Source organism: Hyperolius riggenbachi, chromosome 7, assembly GCF_040937935.1.
Source record: "Hyperolius riggenbachi isolate aHypRig1 chromosome 7, aHypRig1.pri, whole genome shotgun sequence".
NCBI classification, from domain to species: Eukaryota; Metazoa; Chordata; class Amphibia; order Anura; family Hyperoliidae; genus Hyperolius; species Hyperolius riggenbachi.
This window is the reverse complement of record NC_090652.1, coordinates 16,606,717-16,631,279: the sequence shown is the minus strand read 5'-3', so window position 1 is coordinate 16,631,279 and position 24,563 is coordinate 16,606,717. Positions and strand designations below refer to the sequence as shown.

The following is a 24,563-nucleotide window of genomic DNA, read 5'->3' as shown; positions in this document are numbered from 1 at the left end:
ATATGACTGTCAGTTCTGTCAGTTCAGGTGTGCTTAAAGAAATGATCCATCTGTCCTAAAGTGAACGTGACAAGCCAAAACCTGGAAAAAGTACATCACCTTCAGGTGGAAAACCTCTACTCAATCCACTGCTCTGTACAACAAATGCTAGAAGCTCTGGCATAGAACTGTTCAAAAACTGGGGTGCATGGCTTAATTATCAACGGTACCTAAAATCACCAATTTTGAAATGCTTGTGCAGTGCCCAGACTCACCGCTGCACCCATTAGTTACAACATTTTGTGTAGGCATTGGGGCTGCACATGCACAGTTCACAACGTAGAGCAAAAACTGGCTCTACCCACTGTCATCCATGTACAACTGCATATTCTAAAAGCCTTTTTCAGGATTATTTGCTGCTTATACAAAGTTTCTGTGTCTCATGAGGGGTAAGGAGGTATTCCTAGTACACACCATACAATTTTCTGTAAGATTTTCTGTTATGCTGGGTTTATATCATACAATTTTCTGTTATGCTGGGCATACACGGCGGTGTATTTTCTTATCAATCGAGCCACTGATGGCTCAATTGATAATTTCCGACGTGTCCGATCACCGCTTGGATCGATTCCTGGCTCGATCCCCACCGGCGGACAATGGGCAAAAACAAAGCGCAGATAAGGAAGTGCCCACCGGGAAGAGCGGGAATCGATCCACGCACCGCTGGCTCTATACCGATGCATTATCGCGCCGTGTATGCCCAGCATTAAGGTAGCCATCAGATTCGACCAACAGATAGATCCCTCTCTGATCGAATCTGATCAGAGAGGGATCGTATGGCCACCTTTACTGCAAACAGATTGTGAACCGATTTCAGCCTGAAACCGTTCACAATCTGTTGTGGTGGTGGTGCTGCTGCCGCCGCTCCCCATACCTGCATACATTACCTGCTCTGCCGGCACGACTCCAGTCCCCAGGTCTCCACTACTCCGTGTCCGCGCTGGTCTCCAGGTCCAGCATGCTTTACTTCTTCCTGCCTGGCAGGAAGTTTAAGCAGCAGAGCGCCCTGCCGGAGACCAGCGCGGACACGGAGCAGCGGTGACCGGGGGCAGTCGCGCAGGCGGAGCAGGTAATGTATTGCCGCTCTATTGCGTCAGTCGTCGGGCACTCGAACGCCGCTAGCGACGCGCTCCCTACCCGCGGGCGATCGGCGGTATTTTCCGCACGGAGCGATCGACGGGATCGGACGAAATGGATCGAAATTCGGCGTGTAGCGCGAACGATTGGCAGCAGATTCGATCCCAGTGATCGAATCGGCTGTCAAAACGGCGGCAAATCGGGCCAGTGTATGGCCAGCTTAAGATTTAGCTGCCAGATAGATAAAGTTCAACATGTTGGAAATGTATCTATCTTACGATCTATGTCCCGAGCAATTAGGCATTGTTGTTTAGGCGATAAACAGAAGACAATGCACCAGAGATACTTATCATTCTCTACAGAAAATAATAATAAAGCCCAATCTACACGATACCATTCTTTGTACGATTCGATTACGATTCTATATACAATTTGATTAAATCCGACATGTCCGATCGGGATTCGATTCGATTCAGTTTGATTTGCCATTGCAAAACAATAGCAAAACGAATTACATCGAATCCCGATCGGACATGTCGGATTTAATCAGATCGTAAATAGAATCGTAATTGAATCGCACAAAGAATCGTATCTTGTAGATGGGGCTTTACAGAATATCTAACAGAAAAATCTAACAGAAGAATCTAATGCTGGGAATACACGGGTCGATCCGGCGGCCGATTAGCCGCCGGGCCGACTCCCTCCGCGTCCGCGCGGATCGATTACCGCCTGTCCGCCGGCAGGGATCGAGCGGGCGGGGGTCGAGCAGCGTGATCGGACCAGCTGAATATTATCAGCTAGCCTGATCAGCTGCTCGATACACGGTGCAGAAACGTACCGTGTATTCCCAGCATAACAGAAAATTGTATGGTGTAAACCCAGCATTAGATTTACCTGCCAGATAGACAATATCCAACATGTTGGAAATGATCTATCTAACCATCTATCTGACGAGCAATTAGGCATTGTTCTACTCAGCAGGAGATCACCAGAAGACAATGCACCAGAGATAATGACCAGTCTCTACCAATACTTTACAGAATATAATCTAATTACAGAAAATCTATCAGAAAAATCTAACAGAACATTGTATGGTGTGTACTAGGCATTAGATCTAAACAGAGGAGCATGGCACTTTCCATCTGTTTGAAGCCTGGTACACACCATGCAATTTCCTATCAGATAGATGGGTCAATATTTTCCAACAGATCCGATCTGATTTCAAATCGTATTTCTGATCACTTCTATGTAAATCGATCACAAAGATGATCAGAATTCAGATCGGAGCTGTCGGAAATTATCTATTCAACCCATCTATCTGATGGGAAATTGCATGGTGTGTACCAGGGTTTATAAAAACTGAATTAGTCTGCTAACAAGGCATGATACATGCCAGATTACAGGTGGCTCCCTGTGTACAAACAGGTTGTGTTTTGGGATATTGTATGTTGAAGTTGTAAGTTGAGTCCTGTATTCAACATAATGAAGCGTGGATAATCCTCTTTCGGACAACTCTGGATTTGGACATTTTAGTATAAACTGTTTTGTGGTTGTTTTCGATGTGGTATGACAGTGCTTTTTGTTTGTTTTTGTTTTTTTAAAGCAAAAATAGACTTTTATTTGCAGCTACACAAATCCAGCTCACAGTGCAGGTGCAACACACATCACATAGCTAACACGTGTCCAGTACTATACAGTTATATGTATTGGGCATTGTTAGTGGTAGAAACCGACCTCAATCATTCAGTCGATGTTTTGGGGTTTATTCCACCACCAATCATCTGTTTGGTAAAGTTTTCCCTGCTGTTTGAGGACACCATTGATTGTTTCCAGCTGAATGCATTAATTTGATGAGGAATCATTGTGGAACCACAAGGCTCAGCATGTCCTACAGATCAGATCACAAAGAGAAGCTGCAAACTCAAACATAGATATGAACTAGGGTTTTCTTTGTTAAAATGCAAAGCCCAGCATGGTCTGAAAGTGCATGCTGGCCCTGGTGATTTCAGAGTTTAATAAGTGCATCCTTAGGGTTAAAAAAAAAAGGTGGGGGGAGGGGGAATAAACTGCAGAACAGAGCCTTATGTATGCAAACTCATCTTACCAAGGTCACAGCTGGGCTGCCATCAATCTTACCTGTCTGATGTCTTCTTGCTCCGTCCCTCGACGCGGCAGTCACGTGACTCCAAACACTTCCTCCTTCCGGGTTGAAGGAGGAAGTGTTTGGCGTCACGTGATGTGCGTGGACCGCATCATGGGGGGTGCCGAGGGACGGAGCAAGAAGACTTCAGACAGGTAAGATTGACCCTCCCCCCACCCGCACAGGTGTACTGTGAGATATCTGGATAGAACTATCCGGGTATCTCCCGAATACGAATTTGAGCAAGCCTGCCTTTCAGCGCTGCTGTCTGTGTGCTCTGTTCTCCAGGTAGGCCCGTTCTCTGCTAGTGGAGTGATTGCCTGCACTTCCCACTCCTCTCTACCGTCTTCTAAACAGAAGTGCCGTATTTCACTGAGACGGTTTGCAATTACAGATACACATTCAGTGGGGAGGGAGAGATAATTGACTTCGTGACGCAACTGTGAGAAGGAAAGGTGGCACTGAATTACTAATTACAAAGTCAAAGAGCCTTATGCTGGGAATACACGGTGAGTTTCCGTGCCTCGATTCTGCCGCCCAATCGATTCCCCGCTCGACCCCGTGGGTGATTCTCTTATCTTCTGCTCGTTTTCCTTATCTTTTTCCATTGTCCCCCCTGCGGTATCGAACGCAGAATCGATCGGGCGGGTGATCGGACATGTCGGAAATTATCAATCGAGCCATACCGTGTAGTATTCCCAGCATTAGATTGCCCAGGCCTGCCTTAGCCACACAGGCTCCAGCGTCCCTTCTCTGTACTTGAGCGGGCAAATGGCTTGCTCGTTCCTGGAGGCGCACTCTGCAGTCAGTAGTACAGAATGGTCCCGCCTATTGCTATGCCGAGCCAATGACTGTACCAGCCTGCCGGAAAGCACAAGATCTCGTACACAGAAGAAAGAGCCCAGGGTGTGTTGCAGCCGGACGGGAGCTTCGTGGGAGGCGCCGAGGGACAGAGCGAAAAAGACGCCTCAGGCGTAAGATTAACTCCCCCTCGCCCACCCGCACAGGTGATGTAATTAGCGGGATGAAAGAACACCTATTAGGATTTCATTCAAATTAGTTATTTGAGCATGCCTGGCTGCGACCTCTGCTGCCCCCCAAAACGGCCTTGAGCTGGCCCCCATCCAAAGTTTTACAGGGGGCCCGGTGTTTTCTAGTTACGACCCTGAGTATAGATATCTTCTCTTGTCTCTGTTATGTGACTGAACTAAGTTATTACTAGCAAGGTGAGATGCAAACCCATAATCTATGTAGGGGAGCAATAGAAAGCTGTCACAGCAGTTATATATAAGTCTCATCAAGGGGGATGATCAGAATAGTGACAGGTGTACTATGTCCTCCTCTGTAACAAAGCATGCCCACCCCAAACCTCTGCTCTGCTCCATATATAATAAGATTCACACAATTACCTCTTCCAGCCGCGTGTTCTCTCACCTCCTGCAACTTCTCTTCCTGCTGTTACATCATTTCCCTTCTTTGGGTAAATATGATCCTTTCTGTGCCTTCCACGTGGTAGAGGCGAGATCGACATCTTGTGGTGAATAAGCTAACTGCAAGCTCTTTTTGTGGAATCACGTGCAGTCAGCCTTTGATTCAATAATTACTTTACTTATGACTTAACTCAGACATGTGTAGGAGGCCCCTAAAATGCCAGGGCAGTATAGGAACCCCACAAGTGACCCCATTTTAGAAAGAAGACACCCCAAGGTAGTCCGTTAGGCATATGTTGAGTTCATAGAAGATAATAATTTTTGTCACAAGTAAGTGGAAAATGACACTTTGTGAAAAAAAAACAATAAAAATCAATTTCCGCTAACTTGTGACAAAAAATAAAATCTTCTATGAACTCACCATACTCCTAACGGAATACCTTGGGGTGTCTTCTTTCTAAAATGGGGTCACTTGTGGGGTTCCTATACTGCCCTGGCATTTTAGGGGCCCTAAAGTGTGAGGAGTAGTCTAGAAACCAAATGCCTCAAAATGACCTGTGAAATTCTAAAGGTACTCATAGGACGTTGGGCCCCTTAGCGCACCTAGGCTGCAAAAAAGTGCCACACATGTGGTATCACCGTACTCAGGAGAAGTAGTATAATGTGTTTCGGGGTGTATTTTTACACATACCCATGCTGGGTGGGAGAAATCTCTCTGTAAATGGACAATTGTGTGTGAAAAAAATCAAAAAAAAATCTAATTTACAGAGATATTTCTCCCACCCAGCATGGGTATGTGTAAAATAAATACACCCCAAAACACATAAATACTATTTCTCTAGAGTACGGCGATACCACATGTGTGGCACTTTTTTGCAGTCTAGGTGCGCTAAGGGGTCCAAAGTCCTATGAGCACCTTTAGGCTTTACAGGGGTGCTTACAATTTAGCACCCCCAAAATGCCAGGGCAGTAAACACCCCACAAATGACCCCATTTTGGAAAGTAGACACCCCAAAGTATTCAGAGAGGGGCATGGTGAGTCCGTGGCAGATTTTTTTTTTTTTGTCACAAGTTAGTAGAAATGGAACCTTTTTTTTTCTTCAAAGTGTCATTTTCCGCTAAATTGTGACAAAAAATAAAATCTTCTATGAACTCACCATGCCGCTTAGTGAATACTTTGGGATGTCTTCTTTCCAAAATGGGGTCATTTGAGGGGTATTTACACTGTCCTGGAATTTTAGTACCTCATGAAACATGACAGGTGCTCAGAAAAGTCAGAGATGCTTCAAAATGGGAAAATTCCCTTTTGGCACCATAGTTTGTAAACGCTATAACTTTTACCCAATCCAATAAATATACACTGAATGTTTTTTTTTTTTTTATCAAAGACATGTAGCACAATAAATTTGGACAAAAATGTATATAGAAATTTTACTTCATGTGAAAAATGTCAACACAGAAAGTAAAAAAAATAAATCATTTTATTGACAAAATTCATGTCTTTTTTGATGAATATAATAAAACTAAAAATCACAGCAGCAATCAAATAGCACCAAAAGAAAGCTGTATTAGGGACAAGAAATGGAGGAAAAATTAATTTAGGTGGTAGGTTGTATGACCGAGCAATAAACCGTGAAAGCTGCAGTGGTCTGAATGGAAAAAAAGGCTCTAGTCCTTAAGGGGTGAAAAGACTGTGGTCCTTATGTGGTTAATTATACTAGCGAACACTACAAGCCATGCCAATGGCTAACAAAAATGTACCGTTAGGCCATTTTAAAAGGATCAGGAGGAACCACAGATACAAAAACCACAGATTTTGAGGAACAGTCAAAGATCCTGAAGAAGAGATTCCTCCAAGAAAGGTCCCCAAATAAAACAGTTACCGACACCTGGATAAAAGCATTGAGATTCAAAGAACAGATCCCAGAAAAAGGGGACCCCGCTGCACCAGATGATTTGAAAGTAGAAATGTCTTTATTGTTCCACCCAGCATTACAGCAACAGATAAAAGCTCCCGCGTATCGGAGCAGACGGCTACTCATAGCTATGATTATTAGGAGCTATGACTAAGGAGCCGTCTGCTCCGATACGCATGAGCTTTTATCTGTTGCTGTAATGCTGGATTGGACAATAAAGACATTTCTACTTTCACATCATCTGGTGCAGCGGGATCCCCTTTTTCTGGTTGCTGTGGACTTTGGTGCTTGGTTTCCCTGCTCCCATTTGTTGGGTGAGTGCATGTGCAGCCGGCACCCTCCATTTTTTGCCTCAAAGAACAGATTGCTCGCTACCAAAAAAAAAGCTCCTGTGATCAATGTGAGCCAATGGGATTGGCTTACAGTGATGGCAGGGTCAGGAGCCAATGAAATCAGCTCCTGACCAGCCCATGGAGCTCTGCTGTCATACCGACAGAAGGGCGAGTGAGCTGCGGCGCAATGCGATTGGTGGGAGCTGCGAGCGAGGTGACAGCGCATGGCGGTGGTGAGTGATATCTATGCTGTGGCAGGAATAGCAGCTCCCATAGATTTACATCACCCCAAGTTAATTAATTAACTACCATTCAACCCACTATTAACATCAAAGTTAACTAAAACTCTAAATGCCACATATATTTCCAGTAATTACTAGCAAATAGCAATACAAAGGATTTTTTTTTCACCTTTTTTTATTATGTGAAGAAAATATGACATTTACAGAGAATAGTTTTCACTGTGGGCATTACTATGGAGGACTGTGTCCAGCACATCCAACATACAGAGACAATCTTCACTAGCTGTAATACTGTGAGTAAAATCTCTTCAAAATTATAGAAATCCGAAATATACCTTCCAATAATGTGTAAATAACTCATCAGCTGCAGTTCTGTGTACCTGATTCTGTGTCCCTCTGCCTCACGCAGTCTGAAGTAAACAGAGTTTACAGCCTTGAACTCATTTTGAATGAAGGGGGGGGGGGGGGTCATGCAAATACAGGAAAAAGTACAGGTGCTTCTCTTTAAAACCTTCTCTGTAGCTAAAAAAAATTCTCAGTTGTTCTTATATGATGTGTGAGAAAGCAGGCAAACAGCAAATCATTCCTCTGAATAGTGACAGAGAAGTGGAACCTATGTGGGGTTCACAGAAGGACAGTTTCTTTGATAGTTCCTCTTCAATGACTCCTAGCCGCAATTAAAGGGACACTATCAAAGTTTAAGTTGTTTTTTTTCCAGAAGCCCTTTAGGAGTTAGAAGAGATTTGTTATGGCAGATAATACTAGTAGACTAGGAAAAAAACATCCTCTCTTCCTCTGCACAAGCCTTGCCAGATGTAAATAAACAATCAATGCCGGGCCAACAACACAGAGACTTCTTGTTCGAGGGCAGATTATTTCACACGCTGTACTAATAGATTCACAGATTCAACACTGATTCAGTCAGTAAATCTCTCACTACAGCATGTGAAATAATCTGCTCTCACATAAGAAGTCTCTCTGCTGTTGGCCCAGCATGGATTGTTTATTTGCCTCTGGCAAGGCTTGTGCAGAGGAAGAGAGACATTCCTGTTGTTGCCTATAACGCTGAATACAGAAACTCCTCCGTCACCCCTGCACTGTCCCAGCAATATACAAAATCTTATAAGCTGTTGAATTTTTTTTTTCATTTACTACTATTATCTGTCATTACAAATCCCTTCTAACGCCTAAAGGGCTTCGGGAAAAAAAACAAACTTTGATAGTGTACCTTTAATGTTATTACTCAATCATTAGTGACCACTTATGTAAAAATGTATGTAACAATTTAGTAACAAGTTCTAGAAACAATTAATAACTGCATGCCCCCCAAAATGGGGGAATGCACCCTCTGTTGGATGAGGATGGAACGGCAGGGTTTATTGGTTTAGATAAGTGCACTGTGGCTGCCACCTAGTGGCAGTTTTATTTTATGACTCTCTTACTCACTTTTATACCCCTTCATATACTTACCAAACCCACTTAGTGCAAGAAATTTTTTACATGCCACAGAGACTCATGGTCCCTGATTAAATTTGCATATAGACACGGATTGGCCCAGACTGCCTCAATGTCCTACCAATTGTTCTTTGACTTATTGTATTTAAATGTGAGACATGGCTTACCCCCTCTGACTCTGCAGCAGAGGCTGCCCTCTCCTACAGGGGGCTTCACCTCAGTCACACCCCCAGATCAGTCAACAGGACCGTGGGAGGGGTGGGTCTGCTCCTCTCCCCATCCTGCACATTCCATGTCCTCACTCCACCTTCCTCCCTACAATTCACATCATTTGAGGCCCACACTATTCGCCTCGACAATCCCCTCCCAGCCATTGTTGCAGTCTTATACTGCCCTCCGGGCTCCACACGACAATTTCTCGACAACCTTGCTCCTGGTTCCAACACATCCTCGACTCTGACCTTCCCACCATCATCTTCGGGGATTTCAATATTCCCATCGATAAACCCCAGAACTCTGTTGTGACCCGGCTACTCACCATAGCCAACTCACATGGCCTAGTACAACACACCAACACACTGCAGGTCGCACTCTCGACCTTATATTCTCTAAATCCACCAACACTGCAGACCTCGACATCGCACCATTTCCACCCTCAGACCATCACCCTTCAACCTCCTCACGGAAGGCACCTCCAAACTACCCTCCCACCCACCTGGTCAATGGCAGCGAGACCTACGCAAGCTAAACCCTAGTGGCCTTGCTGACCCCCTCCATGCCCTCTCCTCCACTCTCCCCACCCTAACCTGTCCTAATCTTGCTGCAGCTCAGTATCGCCAAACTCTCTCATCAGCCCTAGAGAAAGCTGCTTCACCAATATTTCACCGCAACCGACCCCCTCACTTACTTCACTCCTACTACCATTGAGGAAATCAACCACCTACTGCAGACTTCCCATACCACTACCTCCCCTCTTGACCCCATCCCTTCTGATCTTCTTCAGCCTCACTTCACGGATCTGGCCCCAGTCCTCACTACCCTTTTTAACCTCTCCCTATCCAGAGGCACCTTCCCTTCAGACTTCAAGCAGGCCACAGTACTGCCCCTGCTCAAGTAATCCATCGCTCCACCAAGGCTGCTCCCCTCCGTGAATCCCTCCACTGGCTTCCTATCCAGTCCAGAATCAGATTCAAGATATTGTGTCTGACCTAGAAATCTGTCCACAAAACCTGTCCAACCTACATTTCTGATCTTACTCAGAGATACACACCTAGCCGCTCACTCCGCCTGACCTCCCCCCGCATCACCCAGTCCCATGCACGCCTCCAGGACTTCTCAAGAGCCGCTCCAACACTATGGAACTCCCTACCTCCACCCATTAGGGCAGCCCCCTTCTTCAACATCTTCAAGAAGGCCCTCAAAACTCACCTTTTCACTCTGGCCTATCACACCTCACAATTGCTTTAAACCCACAGCTGAACTCTGGTCTCCTACCTTTCGTGTCTCTACCTCTCCCTCTAGATTGTAAGCCTTTGGGCAGGGTCCTCCTCCTTTTGTGTCCTACCTGATCATGAACCTCCATTACTGTAAACCCATGCTATGCATTTGAGTGAACCTAACTTGCCTAATCTCCATGCTCCCCTCCAGTGACTGACTAAGCATTACCTTGTACTCATACTGTGCTGTGTGATCTCCATGCTCCCCTCCAGTGACTGACTAAGCATTACCTTGTACTCATACTGTGCTGTGTGATCTGGTTTTCTTGTATTCCTGTATTGTCATATTGCTGTATGTCATCCCTAAATATTGTCTGTAATCTAAATTAATGTCCAGTGCTGCGTAATATGTTGGCGCTTTATAAATACAATAAATAAATAAAATAAATAAATATGTAGCAAAGCAACTACTATTTGCCTGATGAAAAGGGGGGTTGCCCCCCTGAAATGCAAAGAGATACTTTCAATTAAAGACAAAAAGTATTCCTCATGCTTTTATGGATTTTATGCGGGCCCTTTTATAGGACTCCTCCAATATGATTGCTCACTTGATACCGCATTCTTTCCCACACTGTATTCTGATTACTCTTCATCCTTCTCTGTATTATATTCTGATGTGTGACAATAATGTTTTATTGTTAAGAATATATATATATATATATATATATATATATATATATATATATATATATATATATATATATATATATATATATATATATAACCCATGTCCTCTTTATTTAGTGTGGCCAGCTATGTCCCCCTTAATAGGAATGGCCCCCTTTGTCCTTGTTAGCAATTATGGCTCCCATGTGCCTTCCCTTAATAACAAGTGTGACCCCCATTTGTGTGGCTGCATTTTCCCCCTTGTTTGTGGGACTGTCTCCTTCCCCCCCAGTTTGTGTGGCTTTTTTGTCCTGTTTGTGGTTGCATTGTCCCCCGTTTCTGTGGCTGCATTGTCCCCCCTATCTGTGGCTGCATTGTCACCCGTTTCTGTGGCTGCATTGTCCCCCGTTTCTGTGGCCGCATTGTGCCCCGTTTCTGTGGCCGCATTGTGCCCCGTTTCTGTGGCCGCATTGTGCCCCGTTTCTGTGGCCGCATTGTGCCCCGTTTCTGTGGCCGCATTGTGCCCCGTTTCTGTGGCCGCATTGTCCCCCGTTTCTGTGGCCGCTTTGTCCCCCGTTTCTGTGGCCGCTTTGTCCCCCGTTTCTGTGGCCGCTTTGTCCCCCCTTTCTGTGGCTGCATTGTCCCCCCTTTCTGTAGCTGCATTGTCCTCCCTTTCTGTGGCCGCTTTGTCCCCCCCATCTGTGGCTGCATTGTCCCCCCTTTCTGTGGCTGCATTGTCCCCCCTTTCTGTGGCTGCATTGTCCACCCTTTATGTAGCTGTATTGTCCTCCCTTTCTGTGGCGACTTTGTCCCCCCTATCTGTGGCTGCATTGTCCCCCCTTTCTGTGGCTGCATTGTCCCCCCCTATCAGTAGCTGCATTGTCCTCCCTTTCTGTGGCCGCTTTGTCCCCCCATCTGTGGCTGCATTGTCCCCCCCATCTGTGGCTGCATTGTCCCCCCATCTGTGGCTGCATTGTCCCCCCATCTGTGGCTGCATTGTCCCCCCATCTGTGGCTGCATTGTCCCCCCAATCTGTGGCTGCATTGTCCCCCCAATCTGTGGCTGCATTGTCCCCCCTATCTGTGGCTGCATTGTCCCCCCTATCTGTGGCCGCTTTGTCCCCCCTTTCTGTGGCCGCTTTGTCCCCCCTTTCTGTGGCTGCATTGCCCCCCTTTCTGTGGCTGCATTGCCCCCCCCCTTTCTGTGGCTGCTTTGTCCTCCCTTTCTGTAGCTGCATTGTCCCCCCTTTCTGTGGCTGCATTGCCTCCCCTTTCTGTGGCTGCATTGCCCCCCCCCCCCTTTCTGTGGCTGCATTGTCCCCCCTCTCTGTGGCTGCTTTGGTCGTTGGTGTCAGCGCAGGGAAAAAAAACCCATACTTACCATCTGACGTCCTTCCCTCCTCCTTGAAGCAGGGATTCTGTTTGAACTCCCGCGCGTGCCGGAACTATAGACCGGGCTTCAGGTGATGCGGCTGCTTTACAGATCCATCCACCACATCCCTCGCAGCAGCATGAAGGAATCTTTCCGCTGCTGCAGCCATATGCCAAAGCGGGACTATTTTGCCCCACAGAAATCAGGAAAGTGGGACTGTTGAATCCCACGGAAGTGTCAAATTGACATAGATCCCCGGTTGAGTATAGCTGTTCTAGAGGGTGCAGCGCTGGATCGCTGGTCGGGAAAAGGATGTGGGGGGCCTGGGGAGGACCCAGAGGGGTACGGATCTGACTTGTGCTTTATTTTCAATTACATCTTTACCACTTGCAATGGAATAAATAGAAGATGAACAAAACCAATTACTAATCAGGCTTAGTACTATATGTAGCCATGTTTATCCCATCATCCCACCTCAGCTCAGGGACTTGCTTTACAAACCAATGCGCTGAGTAGCATGAAAGAGCCCCGGGACTCTGTATAATATGCTGCCAGGTGCGTCTAGCAAGAAATAAACCACAACCAAAACATTTCCCACACTCAGTGCAGTAATAGAGCTTCTCACCAGTGATGGTCAAGTAGATGCAAATAACTTCAAGTTGATGCACATTCATGCAAATTGTTATGCAAATTTATTCAGTTTGAAAATGAACCAGACTTTACCTCAGCAGGAATTGATTGGTTAATTTTCAAGCTGCATACATTTGCATCAACTCGAAGTTATTTGCATCGACTTGACCATCACTACTTCTCCCCAGCGATGTGAGAGGGATAAGCGGAACTGAACAAGCCTGTTATTGGCCGCTGCACTCCACTCTCCATACTCCCTACTTCCAGCTTTGTTGGGGAGATGGAGAGCAGTGTGCTGTGGCCAGTTCAGGCTCACTAAAGGTGAAGTTATGTTTCACTGACTCTTACTTACCAGCTGTGTGAGATTTCTCATGTCTGAGAAGATTTGATTTCTGTACAAAACATTTCCCACACTCAGCACATGAATACAGCTTCTCACCAGTGTGAGTTCTCTCATGGAGGACAAGATATGATTTCCGTACAAAACATTTCCCACACTCAGCACATGAATACGGCTTCTCACCAGCATGAGTTCTCTCATGACTGACAAGTGTTGATTTCTGTACAAAACATTTCCCACACTCAGCACATGAATAAAGCTTCTCACCAGTGTGAAATCTCTCATGACTGATAAGGTCTGATTTCTGTACAAAACATTTCCCACACTTAGCACATGAATACAGCTTCTCTCCAGTGTGAGATCTCTCATGGACGACAAGATATGATTTCTGTACAAAACATTTCCCACAATCAGCACATGAATACGGCTTCTCACCAGTGTGAGTTCTCTCATGACTGACAAGAGTTGATTTCTGTACAAAACATTTCCCACACTCAGCACATGAATACAGCTTCTCACCAGTGTGAGATCTCTCATGCCTGACAAGGTCTGATTTCTGTACAAAACATTTCCCACACTCAGCACACGAATACGGCTTCTCACCAGTGTGAAATCTCTCATGACTGATAAAGGCTGATTTCTGAACAAAACATTTCCCACACTTAGCACATGAATATAGCTTCTCACCAGTGTGAGTTCTCTCATGGAGGACAAGATATGATTTCCGTACAAAACATTTCCCACACTCAGCACATGAATACGGCTTTTCACCAGTGTGAGTTCTCGCATGACTGACAAGAGTTGATTTCTGTACAAAACATTTCCCACACTCAGCACATGAATACAGCTTCTCACCAGCGTGAGATCTCTCATGCCTGACAAGGTCTGATTTCTGTACAAAACATTTCCCACACTCAGCACATGAATGCGGCTTCTCACCAGTGTGAAATCTCTCATGACTGATAAGGTCTGATTTCTGTACAAAACATTTCCCACACTCAGTACATGAATAGGGCTTCTCACCAGTGTGAGATCTCTCATGCCTGACAAGGTCTGATTTCTGTAAAAAACATTTCCCACACTCAGCACATGAATACGGCTTCTCACCAGTGTGAGATCTCTCATGGATGAAGAGCTCTGCTTTCCGAACAAAACATTTCCCACACTCAGCACATGAATACGGCTTCTCACCAGTGTGAATTCTCTTGCGTATGACAAGACTTGATTTCCTCACAAAACATTTCCCACGTGTGGCACAGGAATGAGACCCTCCAGCAGGGGGAGAGCTGTGCTGGGTATGAGGCCCCTCAGGATTATACAGGTGAGGGGGGTCTGGGGTAATATTTGGGGTAACCAAGATATCTGCAGGAGACTTTTGTCCAGTGACATCATCATCCGTTGTACAGTCTGTGGATACAGAGAGTCGAGTCTCTGAGAGGTTCCTGATGCCGGGACTCTGCGCTGCAAATAGAGAAACATCATCACTTCCTGTTAGAGAATTCTGAGGGGAGGAACAATTATCATTAGGGATGGTCAGTGAGCTGCTGATAATTCCAAGTTGAGGCAAAGTTTGTGCAGACTGGAAATGGACCAGAGGCAGCAGTTGCATAGCTTTGCATAAAATTAGCATACAGTTTGCACCATCTCAGAGTTATGGGCATGTCACTGACCATCACAAGTTATCAGCCTGACTGAGAACTGCAGAAGGTGGAGCTCATTACAGGCGGCCAATCGCATGACTACAACTTTGGCTTGCACGAAAAATAATTCAAAAAGGATTGTCACATGTTTTCCTGTTTCCACCTCGTCTATGTTACATTTTTAGGCTTCCAAAGAGCAAAAACATAATATAATTAAGGTAAGAAAAGTAATATTGAAATAAAGTTAATCAGAAACAACTTACTTTGAGTGATTATTTTGCTTGTAAATGTGCTGAAAGGTTATTTTTATAAATGAGGTGATAAGTCATGTATGAGAAGTTTTGTGAATAGAGCCCAATGTCAGAATGCCGCATTACAGCAACTCGGAAATGTCAGCCAATCACTGAGCTCAGAAGCATCGGACCAATCAGAGAATGCAGAATATTTCTGTGGAAATGGGAATCCCGCGGGATGCCTCCGCACTCTCTGATTGGTGCAATACTAGCGAGTATTTCCCAGTCCTGTGATTGGAGTAACAATTTCAGAAAATTACTGTGGAAAGCGGAACACCACGGTCATCTCAGGCCAATCAGTGTACTGCGGATTACATGCAGAAATGTGCAAGTTATGCGTACATCCACAATTATAGCTTACATTGAATATAGCAGCATTATCCGGCCAATCGGATTCTCTACCAATCTGGAGCAATTATAGGCCCTAGCAACCAGATCCTAGCTACCTATCACAGGCTATCCCTCCCCTCTTGTATATAAGAGAGGTGAGACTGTCAGCCATTGTGTGGGTTCAGTGAGGAGGAGGATATTGAGGGAGACAGTGCGCTGCATTGTGCTGCAGATAATCAGTTGTGTGTGGATTGGGTTGTGTGACAGAATCTGGTGAGTTGAGATAGTGAGTGAGTGAGGAGTGAGTAGACAGACAGATTGTAGTGCACTAGTGAGTGAGAAGGAGGAGTTTTCTGAAGTTAGTGTGATACAGCAGAAAGTCAGATGTGAGTGTAGAGAGGCCTAGTGACAGTGAGAGAGGTGTGCTGTAGTGTGACAGAGAGCAGAGGCAGATTGTAGTGTAGTGCAGGGATGGATCTGTACTGTCACCAGCCGCCCCCTGACCAACAGCATCTTCTCCAACATCCCCTCTCCCATTCTCTTCAGTATTGGAAGGCAGATAACCCCCCTCTTCAGTATAGTTAGCCAACTGCTCCCCCATCCCACAGCAAGACAGGAAGCCAGACACTCCCCCACTTGCAGCACAGGTAGCCAGATGCACCCCCCCCCCCTTGTAGTATAGATGGCCAGATGTTTCCCCTCCCTCGCCCCTAAAAGCTTAGGTAGCTTGATAGTCCCATCCCCATTACGCAACAGCTACCCCCACAGCAGCACCACCAGTCACTCACCTCTCCTCCTGCCTCCAGCACCAAAACTTCCTCTTTCCCTCATTCCCATCATTAGCCACCACTGTGCATCTCATTCTACAGCCCGCATCTCTCACCTGTGGCTTGTCGGCACATTACTGGTGAATTATGATAGGAAACACCAGAAGCAGAAAGAGATGCACAGCGGTAGCTGATGATTGAGGAGGGGAAGAGGAAGCTTTGGCGCTGGAGGAGAGCGGAGGGGTGAGTGACTGGCGGTGCTGCTATATGGAGGAGGGAGGTGGGAAACATCTGGCGAGTGACGCTATGCCCACAAGACCAGGCAGTTCCGGTTGCCCGCAGCTATTGTGAAGTACTGAAACAATGAAGCAAGGCGGGCAGCCACAGACCAGGTCTGGCAAGCAGCCAAACACACTACACAGCCAGCCACAGGCAACAGCAGGAGAGTTCTGCAGTCACACGCTCACCCGATCTCTCCCTGCACTGCAAGCTTGCAACTGAAAATTCAATTGCTAACTGCACAGTAACAGCCCACTGCCCAACTGCCTTTGCTCCTGTGGCGCCCTAGGCCATGACCTATGTGACCTGGGCTTTAATCTGGCCCTGGTGTAGTGAGTGACTAGTGAGTGAGGAAGGTGGTTTGTTTTAGAGTGTAGTCAGTGATAGTGAGTGAGCGTTAAAAGGGAGCGGAAATATGAGGTATACGGCGGCTGCCATATTTATTTCCTTTTAATCAATACCAGTTGCCTGGAAGCCCTGCTGGTCTATTTCTCTGCAGTAGTATCTGAATCAAACCAGAAACAAGCATGCAGCTAGTCTTGTCAGATCTGACAATGTCAGAAACACCTGATCTGCTGCATGCTTGTTCAGGGGCTATGGCTAATAGTATTAGAGGCAGAGGATCAGCAGGAGGGCCTGGCAACTGGCATTGCTGAGATGGAAATAAATATGGCGCCTCCATATCCCTCTCACTTCAGTTGTCCTTTAAGCCCCCATACACACACTCAACTGCTGTCTTTTATGCAGTATAATTATCAAACAACTTTTGTTGTGAAACAAGTTGAACAACGAAAAAAAGTTGCATGCTATTGTTCAAAGAACTGATAAGACTGATAAGCCGTCAATCCAATTGTTGTGCTAGATCCACACCATACAATTTTTTGACAGATTTGCCTGCCCGGTCGAATATTTACAGCATGTCCAATCTGAAGATCAATTGATTTTTTTTAAGCGATTTTCTGACCGATTTCTGTCGAAACAGATGGAAATCGCTCAGAAAATCGCTAAAAAAAAATCGATCTTCAGATCAGACATGCTGGAAATATTTGATCAGCCAAGCAAATCTGGCAAGAAATTTTATGGTGTGGGTCAAACATTGGATTGACGGTTTATCAGTTTTTTGACCAATAGCATGCAATTTTTTTTCTGGGTTGTTCAACTTGTTTCACAACAAAAGTTGTTTGATAATTGTGCTGCATATTAGACTGCTGTTGTGTGTGTTTGTGTGTGTGTGTGTGTGTGGGGGGGGCTTTACTGTAGTCTGTTTATCTTTTTATTTTATTATTTATTTTTTTATATCTTTTATTTAACCACTTGAGGACCTAGGGCTTTCTACCCCTTAAGGACCGGCCACTTTTTTTCCATTCAGACCACTGCAGCTTTCACGGTTTATTGCTCGCTCATACAACCTACCACGTAAATGAATTTTGGCTCCTTTTCTTGTCACTAATAAAGCTTTCTTTTGGTGCTATTTGATTGCTCCTGCGATTTTTACTTTTTATTATATTCATCAAAAAAGACATGAATTTTGGCAAAAAATGATTTTTTTAACTTTCTGTGCTGACATTTTTCAAATAAAGTAAAATTTCTGTATACATGCAGCGCGAAAAATGTGGACAAACATGTGTTTGATTAAAAAAAAACCATTCAGTGTATATTTATTGGTTTGGGTAAAAGTTATAGCGTTTACAAACTATGGTGCAAAAAGTGAATTTTCCCATTTTCAAGCATCTCTGACTTTTCTGACCCCCTGTCATGTTTCATGAGGGGCTAGAATTCCAGGATAGTATAAATACCCCCCAAATGACCCCATTTTGGAAAGAAGACATCCCAAAGTATTCACTGAGAGGCATAGTGAGTTCATAGAAGATATTATTTTTTTGTCGCAAGTAAGCGGAAAATGACACTTTGTGAGAAAAAAAAAAAAAGTTTCCATTTCTTCTAACTTGCGACAAAAAAAAAATGAAATCTGCCACGGACTCACCATGCCCCTCTCTGAATACCTTGAAGGGTCTACTTTCCAAAATGGGGTCATTTGTGGGGTGTGTTTACTGTCCTGACATTTTGGGGGGTGCTAAATTGTAAGCACCCCTGTAAAGCCTAAAGGTGCTCATTGGACTTTGGACCCCTTAGCGCAGTTAGGCTGCAAAAAAGTGCCACACATGTGGTATTGCCGTACTCAGGAGAAGTAGTATAATGTGTTTTGGGGTGTATTTTTACACATACCCATGCTGGGTGGGAGAAATATCTCTGTAAATGACAATTTGTTAATTTTTTTTACACACAATTGTCCATTTACAGAGATCTTTCTCCCACTCAGCATGGGTATGTGTAAAAATACACCACAAAACACATTATACTACTTCTCCTGAGTACGGCGATACCACATGTGTGGCACTTTTTTGCACCCTAACTGCGCTAAAGGGTCCAAAGTCCAATGAGTACCTTTAGGATTTCACAGGTCATTTTGAGAAATTTCGTTTCAAGACTACTCCTCACGGTTTAGGGCCCCTAAAATGCCAGGGCAGTATAGGAACCCCACAAATGACCCCATTTTAGAAAGAAGACACCCCAAGGTATTCCGTTAGGAGTATGGTGAGTTCATAGAAGATTTTATTTTTTGTCAAAAGTTAGCGGAAAATGACACTTTGTGAAAAAACACAATTAAAATCAATTTCCGCTAACTTGTGACAAAAAATAAAATCTTCTATGAACTCGCCATACTACTAACGGAATACCTTGGGGTGTCTTCTTTCTAAAATGGGGTCATTTGTGGGGTTCCTATACTGCCCTGGCATTTTAGGGGCCCTAAACCGTGAGGAGTAGTCTTGAAACGAAATTTCTCAAAATGACCTGTGAAATCCTAAAGGTACTCATTGGACTTTGGGCCCTTTAGCGCAGTTAGGGTGCAAAAAAGTGCCACACATGTGGTATCGCCATACTCGGGAGAAGTAGTACAATGTGTTTTGGGGTGTATTTTTACACATACCCATGCTGGGTGGGAGAAATACCTCTGTAAATGGACAATTGTGTGTAAAAAAATCAAAAGATTGTCATTTACAGAGGTATTTCTCCCACCCAGCATGGGTATGTGTAAAAATACACCCCAAAACACATTATACTACTTCTCCCGAGTACGGCGATACCACATGTGTGGCACTTTTTTGCACCCTAACTGCACTAAGGGGCCCAAAGTCCAATGAGTACCTTTAGGATTTCACAGGTCATTTTTGTTTCAAGACTACTCCTCGCGGTTTAGGGCCCCTAAAATGCCAGGGCAGTATAGGAACCCCACTAATGACCCCATTTTAGAAAGAAGACACCCCAAGGTATTCCGTTAGGAGTATGGTGAGTTCATAGAAGTTTTTATTTTTTTGTCACAAGTTAGCGGAAATTGATTTTAATAGTTTTTTTTCACAAAGTGTCATTTTCCGCTAACTTGTGACAAAAAATAAAATCTTCTATGAACTCACCATACTCCGTACGGAATACCTTTGGGTGTCTTCTTTCTAGAATGGGGTCATTTGTGGGGTTCCTATACTGCCCTGGCATTTTAGGGGCCCTAAACCGTGAGGAGTAGTCTTGAAACCAAATGTCGCAAAATGACCTGTGAAATCCTAAAGGTACTCATTGGACTTTGGGCCCCTTAGCGTACTTAGGGTGTAAAAAAGTGCCACACATGTGGTACCGCCGTACTCAGGAGAAGTAGTATAATGCGTTTTGGGGTGTATTTTTACACATACCCATGCTAAGTGGGAGAAATATCTCTGTAAATGACAATTGTTTGATTTTTTTACACACAATTGTCCATTTACATAGAAATTTCTCCCACCCAGCATGGGTATGTGTAAAAATACACCCCAAAACACATTATACTACTTTTCCTGAGTACGGCGGCACCACATGTGTGACACTTTTTTGCAGCCTAGGTGCGCTAAGGGGCCCAACGTCCTATTCACAGGTCATTTTGAGATTTGTTTTCTAGACTACTCCTCGCGGTTTAGGGCCCCTAAAATGCCAGGGCAGTATAGGAACCCCACAAGTGACCCCATTTTAGAAAGAAGACACCCCAAGGTATTCTGTTAGGTGTATGACGAGTTCATAGAAGATTTTATTTTTTGTCAAAAGTTAGCGGAAAGTGACACTTTGTGGAAAAAAACCAATAAAAATCAATTTCCGCTAACTTTTGACAAAAAATAAAATCTTCTATGAACTCGTCATACACCTAACAGAATACCTTGGGGTGTCTTTTTTTCTAAAATGGGGACACTTGTGGGGTTCCTATACCGCCCTGGCATTTTACGGGCCCAAAACCGTGAGTAGTCTGGAAACCAAATGTCTCAAAATGACTGTTCAGGGGTATAAGCATCTGCAAATTTTGATGACAGGTGGTCTATGAGGGGGCGAATTTTGTGGAACCGGTCATAAGCAGGGTGGCCTTTTAGATGACAGGTTGTATTGGGCCTGATCTGATGGATAGGAGTGCTAGGGGGGGTGACAGGAGGTGATTGATGGGTGTCTCGGGGGGTGGTTAGAGGGGAAAATAGATGCAATCAATGCACTGGGGAGGTGATCGGAAGGGGGTCTGAGGGGGATCTGAGGGTTTGGCCGAGTGATCAGGAGCCCACACGGGGCAAATTAGGGCCTGATCTGATGGGTAGGTGTGCTAGGGGGTGACAGGAGGTGATTGATGGGTGTCTCAAGGTGTGATTAGAGGGGGGAATAGATGCAAGCAATGCACTGGCGAGGTGATCAGGGCTGGGGTCTGAGGGCATTCTGAGGGTGTGGGCGGGTGATTGAGTGCCCTAGGGGCAGATAGGGGTCTAATCTGATAGGTAGAAGTGACAGGGGGTGATTGATGGGTAATTAGTGGGTGTTTAGGGTAGAGAACAGATGTAAACACTGCACTTGGGAGGTGATCGGACGTCGGATCTGCGAGCGATCTATTGGTGTGGGTGGGTGATCAGATTGCCCGCAAGGGGCAGGTTAGGGGCTGATTGATGGGTGGCAGTGACAGCGGGTGATTGATGGGTGGCAGTGACAGGGGGTGATTGATGGGTTATTGATAGGTGATTGACAGGTAATCAGTGGGTTATTACAGGGGAGAACAGATGTAAATATTGCACTGGCAAATTGATAAGGGGGGGTCTGAGGGTAATCTGAGCGTGTAGGCGGGTGATTGGGTGCCCGCAAGGGGCAGATTAGGGTCTGATCTGATGGGTAACAGTGACAGGTGGTGATAGGGGGTGATTGATGGGTGATTGATGAGTAATTAGTGGGTGTTTAGAGGAGAGTAAACGCTGCGCTTGGGTGGTGATCTGATGTCGGATCTGCGGGCGATCTATTGGTGTGGGTGGGTAATCAGATTGCCCGCAAGGGGCAGGTTAGGGGCTGATTGTTGGGTGGCAGTGACAGGGGGTGATTGATGGGTGATAGGTGATTGGCAGGTGATTGACAGGTGATCAGTGGGTTATTACAGGGAAGGATAGATGTAAATAATGCCCTGGCGAATTGATAAGGGGGGGGGTCTGAGGGTAATCTGAGCGTGTAGGCGGGTGATTGGGTGCCCGCAAGGGGCAGATTAGGGTCTGATCTGATAGGTAACAGTGATAGGGGGTGATTGATGGGTGATTGATGGGTAATTAGTGGGTGTTTAGAGAAGATAACAGATGTAAACAATACATTTGGGAGGTAATCTGACGGCGGGTTTGCGGGCGATCTAATGGTGTGGGTGGGTGATCAGATTGCCCGCAAGGGGCAGGTTAGGGGCTGATTGATGGGTGGCAGTGACAGGGGGTGATTGATGGGTGATAGGTGATTGGCAGGTGATTGACAGGTGATCAGTGGGTTATTACAGGGAAGAACAGATGTAATGAATGCACTGGTGAATAGATAAGGGGGGGTCTGAGGGCAATCTGAGCGTGTGGGCGGGTGATTGGGTGCCCGCAAGGGGCAGATTAGGGTCTGATCTGATAGGTAAAAGTGACAGGCGGTGATAGGGGGTGATTGATGGGTGATTGATGGGTAATTAGTGTGTGTTTAGAGGAGAGAATAGATGTAAACAATGGATTTGGGAGGTGATCTGATGTCGGATCTGCGGGCGATCTATTGGTGTGGGGGGGTGATCAGATTGCCCGCAAGGGGCAGGTTAGGGGCCGATTGATGGGTGGCAGTGACAGGGGGTGATTGATGGGTGATTGACAGGTGATTGACAGGTGATCAGGGGGGATAGATGCATACAGTACATGGGGGGGGGGTCTGGGGAGAATCTGGGGGGTGGGGGGGTGATCAGGAGGGAGCAGGGGGCAGGGGGGGGGGGTATAAAAAAAAATAGCGTTGACAGATAGTGACAGGGAGTGATTGATGGGTGATTAGGGGGGTGATTGGGTGCAAACAGGGGTCTGGGGGGTGGGCAAGGGGGGTCTGATGGGTGCTGTGGGCGATCTGGGGCGGGGGGGGGGGGAGAAAATCAGTGTGCTTGGTGCAGACTAGGGTGGCTGCAGCCTGCCCTGGTGGTCCCTCGGACACTGGGACCACCAGGGCAGGAGGCAGCCTGTATAATACACTTTGTAAACATTACAAAGTGTATTATACACTTTGTATGCGGCGATCGTCGGGTTAACATCCCGCCGGCGCTTCCGTATGGCTGGCGGGATGTTGCGGCGAGTGAGCGGCGACAGGCGGAGGATCGCGTCACGGATGACGCGATCGCTCCGCCCATGCCCAAACAAGGACCGCCGCATTTTGTCAATACGGCGGTCCTTGCGGCGTCTGCTTCCCGGCCGCCATTTGTCTATACGGCGGTCGGCAAGTAGTTAAAATTTGATATAATTTATTTTTTTAAAATATATTTTGATTTGAATTTTATTTGATTAGAAAGTTTCAGTGTTCTTTTTATCTAATTTTTATTCTCCATTTCATTTATTTTAATTCTTTTTTATTTTCTTTTTATCAGGGCTGTGGAGTCGGCACAAAAATCCACCAACTCTGACTCCTCAGTTTAGGATTCCACCGACTCCTCGACTCCTCTAATTTGCATATTACAATCTTGTTGATTGAAAGTATGTAACATGAAATTCGTCTCTTAACTGCCAACGCTTAGGAATTTTAAAAGACAATTTAAGTGATAAGGACATGGAGACTGCCATATTTATTCCCTTTAGTCATAGACTAAAACTAGTCCTTTGTAAGAATACTTGTAAAAAGTACAGACCGGAACAAAAATCTATCAGGCCCTAGGCCAGGGCTTTTTAACCTGTGGTACGCTTACCACTAGTGGTACTTTGCTGTTGGCCAGGTGGTACACTCCAAGCTTGCCTGTCACTTAATTGTTTGCCTGCCTGCCGCTTGTCCTGGTCCTGTCTTGCTCCTTGCTGTGCTGCCCTGCTACATACGGAGACAGCCAGGCGAATGGTGCACAATGACGGCAGGTATACTTCAAATACAGAAGTAGTATACTTAAAATACTGGAAGTGAACAGTGTAATCACTTTATTGTATTTGAAGCATACGTGCCAACACTGTGCACCGTTCACCTGGCTATCTCTGCACTGCGGCCAGATTACCACTGATCTGAGGTCTGAACTATTCCGCAGGGCAGCATTGCAAGGAGCGAGCAAGGGAGAACCAAACTTTGTGGTGAGTCACTGCCCAGCTCTCTGGAGGAGGGGGGGGGGGGAGGCTACCGATATTGGCTGTCTACCTGCAGATTGCCAGTAATGGCAATCTGTAGGCTATCAATATAAATTGAATCCTTTTCCCCACCAATGCCTCCTGCAATTCCCCTCCCATATGCCCTTCTTTTCTTAAAGTGTACCTGTAAGAAAAAAGTGCCCCTGGGAGGTACTTACCTCGTGAGGGGGAAGCCTCCGGGAACCCCCGAAGATCTCCTTCTCTGTGCGAGCACATGCACAGCAGCGACTTTCCGCTCGGGGTCCGGTTGAGACAGCTGAGCCTGATCAGGTTAGATCTACTGCGCAAGCATACTGGTGGTACATGAAATTTTTCAGGCAATACAAGTGGTACAGTTAGTGAAAAGGTTGAAAAGCCCTGTACTAGGCAATGTGACTGTGGGTACATGTAAGAGTGATGTGCAGGTACTCTGCAGGGGAATGAGGAGATTCTTCCTCTATTACACATTCTTCATGCACAATCTGAACCATGTTTATGGGTGATAGACAA

The 24,563-nt window shown here is 45.7% G+C and overlaps 1 protein-coding gene across 1 annotated transcript in view; it reads right to left on the bottom strand.

The window, feature by feature from the left end:
* The window catches only part of LOC137525347 (uncharacterized), a 182,542-nt gene that overhangs the window by 131,201 nt on the left and 26,778 nt on the right, over positions 1-24,563 (bottom strand). The window contains exon 3 of the mRNA XM_068246402.1: positions 14,266-14,535. Coding sequence (XP_068102503.1) covers positions 14,266-14,535 — 270 coding nt within the window. The remainder of the gene's footprint in view (positions 1-14,265; positions 14,536-24,563) is intronic.